Source organism: Chaetodon auriga, chromosome 15, assembly GCF_051107435.1.
Source record: "Chaetodon auriga isolate fChaAug3 chromosome 15, fChaAug3.hap1, whole genome shotgun sequence".
Taxonomy (NCBI): Eukaryota; Metazoa; Chordata; class Actinopteri; order Chaetodontiformes; family Chaetodontidae; genus Chaetodon; species Chaetodon auriga.
The window spans coordinates 6460797-6472126 of record NC_135088.1 but is presented as its reverse complement, the minus strand read 5'-3'; the positions used below and the strand labels follow the sequence as shown (position 1 = coordinate 6472126).

The following is an 11330-nucleotide window of genomic DNA, read 5'->3' as shown; positions in this document are numbered from 1 at the left end:
GAATTGTACTGTATTGAAAAGTGGATTTAGTGTATTTAAAGCCACCATGGAGTGGCGCTTTCCTCTTTTCAGAGCCTTTCGAGCAGATTCCATGGTGCTTTCAAGTGCTCCTCGAAAGCTTTTCCTCCCCAGTTTTGAGTGCATTAATGCTGCTTTGACTCTGACTGGTGCGTCACTACTGCTATTTTTTCCTTAAAAAAAAAATAATAATAATAAAAATGTTAAAAGTACGTTTTGTCGTGTAGGTAAAATAAAACACAGCATGCTCATCTGGAATAAATTTGTGCACGCATGACAAATAGGAAAACAAACTGTAATATTTTCATTACATCAATTCTACTGTAAGTTGCATTTATGCCCACAAAACATCACACTTCTTCAACCCCATGAATTTGTGACTTCTCTGTGCTGTGACCTTTTTTGGGTCTTCCATGTGAGTTTTAATCATAATACCAGTATCTATAATAGCATTTAAAAGCAACTGTTCCGAGGTAAAGACTGAGGAATCCTACTAATAAATTGGACTTACAGTACACAGGAGCAATAATACTCATGAAGTGTTGAAGCTTGAAAATAACTATGTGCACATCTTTAAAATTTGTGGATGAAATTACCTTTCGGATATTAGCCAAGATGTCCTGATAAGCTAACGAGCTGTGAGACAGTTTAGTTATATTACAGTAACTCTCCAAGAGGAAGAACGTAATCGGTACGCAAACTTCTCCAAAACACACCCTGAACTAATTCCTCAATTGTAAAACTGCCAGCCAACCTGTGGCCCAGATGGCTGACCTACTGACTTGTTGGTGAACTGGCTGACTTCCAGTTGGTTCATTTCAAAATTAAACCACAGATCAAAGGGACCTTGAAGGCCCAACCATAGCACCACTTATCATTTCATTCAGGGCGAAGACTTGGAGTATCATGAAGAGAAAAGAAAGGAAAGACCACAGTCACATCAAGGAGCCACCTTCATCTTTATTATTCAAATGGTTTGGTTAATACAGACTCTGTAGTTCAGAGGGAGTCAGTGAGTTGATGTGGATGAACACTCCATCATCTGTCTTATCATATACACCAAGCTGGGTGACTGCATAAGAAGAGTCTTCCTTAAAAGCTACACAGGATAAAGAAACCTTGTGTAAAATTTGCCTGATGGGGGCTTTATTTGTAATTTAAAAAAAAATAAAGAAAAAAAAAACATGTAGTGTGAAATAATTTCCTTCTTTTGATATATGTTACATTTCTTTAGATTTACAAAAGTGTGCAAACAGATCGTGTTCAGATCTCTGAAATAGAAGCCATGGTGCGTGGGGTTCAAACAGCCGCATTCGAAGGAGCAAATTTCCGCCTTGGACCTCGGTGCCATCGGTCTAGCTACACAGGTGCAGGATGAGGAGTTCAAACATCACTGTTGCTTTACATAGTGGGGGAGATTTTCAGTACAAGTCCTCAGCAATGAATATTGTAATGATTATGGCACGCACCTTTTGGTCCATTCACAGACACACAGACATGGTTTTCGCTAAATGCTTAAATAGGTCTTTGTGTGGATATACAATGTGCACTGCTGTGTAGCCACCCCAGTCTCTCACCCTCCTCTTCCTCATTCATGTTGTTATCGATTGAAGGTCATACATCATGGCAATGCTGGACCTGACTGGACGAGGGCCAAAGGTCAGACTTTACAGGAAGTAATCTGGGGTGCGGCGGGTGACGTGAGGCTCCCCTCTGCGAGGCGCGGGGTCGAACTGCAAGCTGGTTACAAGGAGAAGGAAGGAGAAAAACCAAAGATTTGTTGGTTGACCATCATCTTAAAGTCACGTGTTGCCTGTTGTATATTGTTTTTGTACAATCCAGCTTTTAGGGATCCACTGAATTACATGCTATTTTTCATACTTACAATGAGTATTTGAGGGTGTCGTCTAGTTCCATGATAGCTGCCTGGTTGCCACAGCGGTAGCAGTAGTTGGGAGCACTAAATATTGTCACCACATTCCTCTCATGGCACCAGTTGTAACCCTGAGGGAGGCAGATGCATTATTCACCAGAGATGTATAATTCAGGAGAGACTGCTACTATAATGCAAATCTAAACTCTTTTTGAACTCAGAGTGAGAGTGCTAGCTGGTAATATATAACTGTTTCTCCTATTGTTTTCTGTAGCAGTGGGATTGGGGAGACAGTTCTGTGAAAATAAGACTTTCTTAAACATTTCCTCAATAAATAAACATCACTGAAGTGGGTAATTCTTCATTATAGCTGGGAAACCTCTGTACTCTAACAGCTGCAGTCTTGAACTACACTAAAATGGATATTTGCCTGGTTAAACTTGATGCAAATCCAGACGACATCATCCTGAGCAGCAGATACGCAATAGTTCTGCTCACATACTGTAGACAGACACGTACCTCCATGACCAGCTGGTGGGCACGGGACACCAGTGTGAGGCGGTTGACGTGGTTGAAAGTCTCTGAAATGTCCTGGCCGAAAGTGTAGCCAGCTCCTCGAGGGGAGATGCCCCAGCCACCGCGGTCGTCAGGGTCCGACCACAGCAGGTCACACATGGGACCCTGCGGAGTAAGAGGAGCAAATTAACAAAAAGACACCAACACTGCTACTGATGACCTACACAGCCCTCATTATGTTAAACTGTAAACATACTGAATTATGGAGAAAAGGGAAATCGTCACATTGCTTCCTTTTTGCTTCTCAGGTACTGATTAGGATCAAGTTGCTTTGACAAACATTTTAATTTAAGAACCAAGTCCTGTCGATTCCTGTTCAATTCTTTGTGTAACTGCACTTAACTTTCCTGTTCCTGGCCACGAAGCACTTTTAACTTTGCTTTTGAAATTACCTCATGTGGCACTTCCTGTAAGCGGTCCAGTGCTCTGATGTGATCCAAAGTATCTATTGACGGTGACAGACCTCCATGAAGGCAGAAAATCTGCAAGGGCAAGAAGAAATTTGAGCGTAAGTGGTCTTTCTCTGTGACCGTGTCTGACCTCTCTGCGATGCAACATTAAACTCTGTCACAACATTCCTGTCCAGTGGTTGCTCAGGCTTTTTTTATCATATGTGTGAAACCAGCCTACATGTATTCTCACCTGAGAGTCTACCAAGGCAGTGAGGGGGAGATAATCGAACAGGTCTGTGAAGTACTTCCAAACGTTGGCGTTACCATATTTCCTTAGGCACTCGTCATAGAAGCCATAGACTTGTGTGATCTGTCTGCTCTCGTGGTTGCCTCTGAGGATTGTGATGCGCTCCGGGTAACGTACCTGAAACAAGCAGAGAAGAGAGCTGAATGTAAAATGTCCGTTTTGAAACAATTCAAATTTCCAAGGACGGTTTAAATGATTACTTACCTTAAGTGCTACTAGTAAAGTGACGGTTTCTACGGAGTAGTACCCTCTGTCTACGTAGTCTCCCATGAACAAATAGTTTGTGTCTGGAGACTTCCCTCCGATCTTGAACAGCTCCATGAGGTCGTGGAACTGGCCGTGCACGTCGCCACACACCGTCACCGGACATCTCACCTCCTGAACGTTTGACTCCTTGGTCAGGATCTCCTTCGCCTGGAGAAAGAGAGACACATTGAACCCTGGGTCAATAAAAACCCACAGGGGATCAAAACAGCTCAAAAGCAAATTTTGCACAGTGTATACATTTTGTGCCGCTCCACTGTTTTGCTTGTTGAAATGCAGGAGAATCCATGTGATCCTGCTCTGTAATCACATGCTCTACACACTGTAATTTTCTATGTTATTCTTTGTTCTCCATCTTTATTTCAGGAATGGACAATTTCCTGCCAACCCCTTTGCACAATTTCCACATCAGCCTCCAGTGGGGTGAGCATTAAGATGCTACGCAGTGATTACAAAAACAACCCCCAACATCACCGCCATAATCTCTCCAAGGAAATAAGCCCCTACCCTGTGTGTGTGCGTGTGTGTGCGTGCGTGTCATTTCCTGTGGGCATGCCTTGCAGCACTTGGCAAGGCAGCTCTGGCTGCACAGCAACAACTCGCAAAAATCTATTCAAGTGATGCTCCAAAAGCCGAGAACAGAGGGGGAAACAGTCGCTGGTGTTTTTGGATGAAACACATAGTTTTCTTCAGATCGTTGTTTTAAGAGGACTCAGTTATAGCTAGGAGGGCAATGGCAGCACAACAGTCAGCAACTACATCTAAAAGTGGAACTGTCAAAAATGTTTTTTTGGACACGGTTCATTCTACCCAGAATGCATCAAGGCGTAGACTAAAACTTGCTGCAGCAGCGTATGACTCAGTATGTGGCCTACAGCGAGAGTTTTTAGAGGAAAACACTTGGTTACTGTTGTCTGTCGGTTCAGTGCAAACAAGATGAAACAATATGCAGAGGATTTTCCTTCGCTGGTCAGCTACTGCAGGAGAAACGACGTGCATTTGGCACAATTAACTTAGAAATATTAATCATTTTCACAAAGCGGGTGTCGATTGATTACGCAGCCTTTACCAGTACTTGCCCCTTTAAAACAAAACTAAAAATAGTGGTAAAGCTTTAAACGGTACCAACACTAAATCTGGAGACCCACAACAAGGCCTATTCCTGGAGTCGGTCTAGTTTGGCAGGTCTGACTAAGGGGTCAGTCATCTGGATGAGCTCTTTTAAGGAGCTTTGAAGAAAACAAATCCTCGGGCTACAAGAGAAGTGCTCTGAGCTGAATGACCACCGGACATGTCTGAGCCACATGGGAGATACCCAGCAGGAAGAGCAAGGCATCTGCAAAACCACAGGCAGGTGGACAATGGAAACAGGGAGGCGATGAAGGATCACACTAACTCTTCGTACGTCAACCATTTTCAAGTGATTGTTGAGATGTGATTGCTGTACATCTGTGATAGGCTTGAGAGCAGGGGCTGGGCGAAGTGGAAAGCTGTTATCACATGATGGACTATTTGAAAGCCACACCCAGTTTGGTTTGGGCAGACACACGACTGCTCCCCACAAAATGCCCGGTGATTTGCCTGCAGCACATTTTGAGCAGCCACCTGTCTTTTCATAGTTTCCTTTAAACAACCAAAACAGAGAAAGTGACAACTGACATGGACAGAGTGCTGAAGCTGGCCTGTCATCCCAACAAATGGGACAGAGAGAGACTGACCCAGAGTGACCAGGGCGGACTGCAGCGCTGCACAATGCTGACCTAAATTACACACTCATACACGCCCTCCACGTGCCCGTGCAACCATGTGGCAGGAGGCCTTTCAATGATAGGGCTGCCGATGACAGACTGACCAGGCTAAACCAGAGGGAATATTCTACATGCCTGTATTAAAGTGGCAAAATATATTTTCATCTGTGTTACTTCTACATAAGGGGAAAATAAACAAACATGGGCAGGCAAAATAAACAAACATGCATTTTAAGTGGGCTGGGTCAGACTGTAATCCACTTTTCACTGTTCTCCTTTATTAAAACGTTTGATTAGAACATGAATTCAAGATGGTATAATTTGGGTAGAGCAGAACTTAGCATTACCTTGCAAATAGATATGATTTTGAGCTTTAAGTGTAAAGAACAATCAAGTCTTTCCACCAATAACACGTTAGGACACTCTACAAGTTTCTTTGCAAGTTCATGATACAGTTAAGAGGTCTACAGCTGAGTAAAACTCACTGAACTGTATGAGTAATAGGTTCAGTGACGCATCAGATATCGCCTCTGTGTACTAAACTGGCTCAACTGATTATAACTTGGTTAATGTGCACTTCGTGTGAGGCCAGCGCTCTGCCAGCTTCTCTGACCACACATGCGAGTTCTATTTTCTTTCTGTATGCTGCACTGAACCACTGATTTCGTTTCTATTCAGTCTTTATCCCCTTATTTCCCTGCCCACTCAAGAGACTTTTAACCTTCAGTCAAAACCCTGCAGCTGTAAATAAAACTCATGATATCTGTCTTTATAGCTGGTTGCAATCGTGGTTCCAGCTACAAGTTTTTCATTTGTGACAATTCCACTGCAATCAGTAAACAGCTAATTTGCCTCACTTATAAAAATGGAATACATTTCCTACAAATTTAAGCTTGGACGAAGCGACCACCTCAAACTGTATGAGACTGGTTTACGCATGAGACGGTGAGTCACAGCTTGTGCGGTGATGCCAGTCCAGCTGCAAACAAAAAGGATAAGGGCAGAGGTTACGTAAGCGCTCCACCCAAAGCGCAGACCACACCTGTAACAGAAATGCCACAGACAGCCTGCAGGGAGGGAACCTCGACCCAGATTACAGCCATGTCCGAGACATCAGACGTCACACAGTCAACAAACTGCTTAGCCGAGTGCTGAGAAGTGAAGTCAGCATTTTCCCGACTGCCGCAATATAATCCCATTAAAGTGAGTTTAACGGGGCCAGAGGTTCTTCTGAAGACAACTTGGGGGGAATTAAGCTCGACGACTAGGCAAAGCTACAACCACAAACGATGACCTCATGCAGGGCAATTATGGTCGTTAAAAGTTAAACATCTTCTTGTCAACACCACTATAATCAGTGTAAGAATCAGCAGCAGCATGTGTTTGTCAGCTTTTTTACCATCAGTTTGTGAATTTTGCTGAGATGCATTTAACAACCTTCTGTCAGCGTCAGTCATTCTGGTTGGAGGGTGTTCACAGGGATCACTGCATCGTTGCATATTTTCATTTGTGTTGTTGATATCCATTCGTAATGTTTTCCAGATATCGTGTCACACTACCTTGGGATTTCTGCTTAGACGCTGGAACACCAATCATCATTTGGAACGGCCCTTCTCACTGACTAATTTTCCTGAGTCAAACCGTGCCCTCTGTTGGCAAACAAAGCATTATTTTCTGCCTTGGCAAGACATATCAAACTGGTTTGGACATGAACAAAGGTCATACAGGGGACTTCAGCTCCAGCAAGTGTGGCAACATGTCACCACATGACGAATTCATTACATCACTCTGACACACTTCTTATGATGTCATTAGACATTAATATTTGAAGACACACAAATTTCCCCCATCTTTCAATGACAAATTTTCTTTTTATACTTCTGTATTGTTGCTGGGCTCTGCATCATTTACCGGCTTACATAACATCTTCCTAGCACCGAAGTCAAGACAAGACAAATGAACTGGATCTAGCCTAAATGGTTAGCACACAGCACCTCATAAGGAAATCAAATGAGCAAAGATATAAACAATACAGGGCTTGAAACTTACAGAGAAATATGTCTGAGTGGTTATATAACCTCAAAAGGTTTATTTCTGCAGAGGGAAACAAAACAAAAGGTCACCAAAAGGATACGGCCCTGTCTGAAGCATGTGTAACGCATTTAATTAAAACTACTCAGCATAACTGACAGCAACATAAAACCAATTTCCAGTGAACAAAGTACTGTTTGCAGTCACTCCACTTAAACACAGCAACTAGATTAAATGCTAATGATCAAACATGTGACGTCACTACTTTAGGAACAAACAACACTGGCAAAATTCATCTAGAGCCCCGACAGGGAGGAGATGCTGCAATGCTGAAAACTGACAAATTTGCACTGATCACGATGAACCAAATAAAGCTTATAAGTATTCCCTCGTCCCTGCACACTAGACACCAGACAGAAACCCCGGTATGTTGGGCCTTTTAGAAAGCTGGAAAGCAGAAATGAAAAGGCTAAGGACAGATTACACAGCACATCTCATTCCTTCACACCCCCATACATCCCAAAAACAGAGACGGCCTCTCTCTGAGTCACAATGAACAGTGTAATCCTGAGTCACACACTCTGATCCCCTCAGCAACAATGGCTTTGGTTATGCTAGTGATGCAACTCAAAATCAATCATATCCTCTATTTTTAAATGAGGGGGGATGCTGTGTAGGTGCGTTCTGCTGAATATATTAACAAAAGTCACAGGGGGATGGATGGATAGATGCACGTCGACAGTAGTTTGGAGCAGTTGCGAGCTCGTAGGAGCTGTGGCAATGATACAGCCTCAGGGTGAGGAAACTGCAGCTTTCCTCTTTCCTCTCAACTAGCAGCAGGAAGGAAAGGAAAACAGGAAAAAAAACAAAATTATTTGTGCAGTTCTACGTGTTCAGAGTTGATGGTGTCACTTCTCCTGAGGATTCATACCACGACTGTTGACAAGGGCTACAAATCAATCAGACTGCCCAGCTTTGCAAGCCCGACAAATGCAACGACATGTCAAAGCACATCAGCGGAAAAGGAGCTTGTGAAGTCAAAATAAGTCAAATAAAAAGTGACATTTCCCTCCAAAAGGCACAGCAGACAACTTCATGTCATCCCAAGCTTCCCACATTAAATAGGAGATAACACAAAGGTAAAAATGTGCAGATACAAGGCTGTCACAGCACTAACCACCTGTCTGTCTTGTGGAGAGAGTCCAGTTTGGGATCTTGACTGACAGAAAGAAACTGGGTTGAATAATGTACTTGAAACTACTGGAACTGAACTTATCAGATATGAGGGGGAAAAAAAGAAAACAAATGTGGGGATTAACGAACCACTTTAAAATAGCGTGCCATTAACCTTCAGCGCACAGCACTCCAAACATGGTAGTGGTCCTGGTTTTTCAGTCCCTTTATGAGCTGAGAGGGACAGAGCTGCGCTAAGGGATGAAAAAACAGATCTGCAGAAACATCTGTCCAAATCTAGCCTCCGTAATCAGGGTTAATCTTAACAGCAATTTTAAAATCGAATGATGAACTTAGCCACTGACATCAGGCTCTCCTGTCAGTCAGGACTTCTCACGCTGACATCCAACAATCACTGACAGAGATTTCTCCAGCAACCGGTGCCTGAACAGAGCAGACATAAGGCAGCAATAACACCGTGCACTTTGGATCAGTGGTGCAGGATTTTCTGGAAAAGTCTTCTATAGATGGCACATTTAAGATATTCAAGAAACAAAAGACACCACATTTTGATGATAAAAAGCAGTTTAAGAGTTCAGCAAGGATTTTTTTTTCATTTAGCCAAAACATTTAGGGCTGGAAATCAGCAGGTGGTCTGAGCAGAAGGGATATAGGGGGAAGATTGGGGTTAAGCTTCAGCTCAGACCAGAGAAGTCTGCAGAATCAGCTGACTGGCTGAACGAGAAGTTTCAGCAACAAGCAACCACCGGCGAAGGGGCTGAGAGGTCAAAGCCTGCTAAGATGAGGCACCTCTGTGGGATCAGAGGAAAAGTCTGACCATCAAATCAGTCATTTCCAGTCTCAGCATAAAAACAAGGTCCACAAACTGTCCTTCAACATGAATAGGTAAACCAGAAACGAGAGCAGAGGATTAACAAGGTTCAAAAGTTAAGAGTTTCCACGAATTATGCCATGTAGAGTCATGTTTAAGGTTGAAAATTGATAGTTTATGGGCTACTAAAGAAGTCAGCCTCACCACTTATTGACTACAGAAGTCAATAAGAAGCTAGATGAAGGACAGGGACCGATGTTTACAGCAGCTTTCTGGACTCTGACAAATGCAGAGTAATCATGTAGTAAACATGCAAACAGGATGACACATGAGCTCAGTCCAGCCACATTTACCTTTTTCTTCACAATAACAAACAGCCTTTTAGGATGGAGAGGCTTTAAAAGCTGCTTTTTGAAATATCCCTTCACGTATCAATGCTTGTTTGACACCAACACCGACCTGCCGCTTCGTTTTCTGCTTACAGACAGACAACATGAGACACAACGCACAGTAATGAAGTCGCACACAGTAAAACTTGAGTGACATGTCAGTGGCGCAGCTAGCTAAAGCTAAAAGAGATGCTACAGGTCACAGTGACAGTCTCAATGAGGGGCAGTAAATGCGGAATGTGGTTCACTCCATAGTACGACGGACCCTTCCTGGCATGTGAAACTGGACCAACCGACAACATGTGTTCGTAATTCATTATTTCCAGACATTTCTGACACGCAACGGCCGAAATGCCGCAAAAGAAAACGACCAACCGCTCAATATGATTGTCAAAAATACGCACAGCGCAATGAAATCTACACTATAGACGCCATTTTAAGAATGTCTGGAAGGCGTTGGTAAGGAGGGAGAAGACGCTGACAGTAAGTTGGGGCTTGGGGGGGAGGTTAGAAATATCTCACCTTTTCGCACAGTGTTTTCACCTGTCCCTCCGACAGCTGCTTACATTCGTTGAGCTGCTCGATCCACTGATCGATTTCTTTCGTGAACGTCTTTTCGTCCATTTCTGTGTGTTTTCGGGGTCGCTGCGGTTCGTTTGCCGACGCGGTGGGCTGCTTTCCGTTACGAGACGACTCCCCCAGATGTTCTCGTCTCTTCCAGAGCTCACGGAGCGGACACACAAGCTGCTAATTGCTGTCTTACTAAAAGACGCGTGTGACCACCTCCGGCTTTCAGGTCGCTATGATTCGACTGAATTGAAAGTGAAGGGAGGGAGGGAGAGACGTCAGTTGGTGATCCACCCTGCTGGTTTGTTTGTGTGGAGCTGACTGCAGTAAAACCGTGTACTTCCGGATATTACTTTCTAAATAAAAGCATTGCCCCCTTTGCTCCTGTTTTGAGTGAGACAACGCCCACTAATTTTTGTTTTTTCAAATATATGAGACAACTTTCTTCCATCCAAACACACACACACACACACGCAAGCTTTCATCCTGGTCTGTCAGGGGTAATGGAGAAAACTGTGTGTCATGGCGTCTTCTTCATCTGTACTCATCATGTCCACCAGGTAAGTAGAACTGGATCCTCAACTGGCTCCATTGTCCATCTTCACTGTAACACTGTCTCCTGGTTTCAGTAAAGGCAGATTTCTCACCCTGTACTTGTAGTTGTAGTGACACGCTTGTCTCTGCAGCTGCATCTGCTTTTCTGATTTCTTCCTTGTCTGGCCATTTTGGGTCTACGTTCTGAGACAGGGTGAGGAAAGCTGTCCAAGTTTTCCAAAGAGGGACATTCAGAGGCATAGCAGCATTTGTTACCCAAGAATAGAAAACCTAAGCAGCCTTAAAGCAGCCAAAATAGAGCAGAAGTTTTTATTGCAAAGTTTCCCTCCCTTTTATCTCCCAGCTTCCGGTCTCCCTCTGGTTGATTGTGTTGAGCTTGACGCAGCAGCAGTGCGCCGTCTGACACAAATAGCAACCAGAGACTGATGACGAAAATTCTGCCATTGGTTGAGAGCGCTGCTTCCACTGCAGTTTAATTGGCTGACCGTTTAATAGAGAAGTTACCGACACATCCCAGAGAGAATACATCATCGCTCCCCGGCAGCATGTTGTGAATTTTATGGTGAGGCAATGATGTCAGTGTTTCACATGCAGCCAAAATGAGG

The 11330-nt window shown here is 43.7% G+C and overlaps 1 protein-coding gene across 1 annotated transcript; it reads right to left on the bottom strand.

Moving 5' to 3' along the window:
• Nucleotides 1-958: 958 nt before the first annotated feature.
• On the bottom strand, nt 959-10493 carry ppp2cab (protein phosphatase 2 catalytic subunit alpha b). Its single transcript, XM_076750510.1, has 7 exons — nt 10126-10493; nt 3371-3580; nt 3110-3283; nt 2860-2949; nt 2411-2572; nt 1904-2022; nt 959-1758 (listed from the first exon to the last, which is right to left on the bottom strand). The coding sequence occupies exons 1-7, from the start codon at nt 10225-10227 to the stop codon at nt 1686-1688; spliced, it is 930 nt and encodes a 309-aa protein (XP_076606625.1). The 5' UTR covers nt 10228-10493; the 3' UTR covers nt 959-1685.
• Between the last annotated feature and the right edge of the window lie 837 nt (nt 10494-11330).

Excerpts from the sequence above, each read along its gene's own strand:
- ppp2cab (XM_076750510.1), bottom strand. The coding sequence starts at position 10,227 with ATGGACGAAAAGACGTTCACGAAAGAAATCGATCAGTGGATCGAGCAG. Across the intron at positions 2,950-3,109 it reads CTGCCTTGGTAGACTCTCAG|ATTTTCTGCCTTCATGGAGG; the intron begins GTGAGAATACAT and ends TTGCCCTTGCAG. Across the intron at positions 2,023-2,410 it reads CCCACCAGCTGGTCATGGAG|GGTTACAACTGGTGCCATGA; the intron begins GTACGTGTCTGT and ends TGCCTCCCTCAG.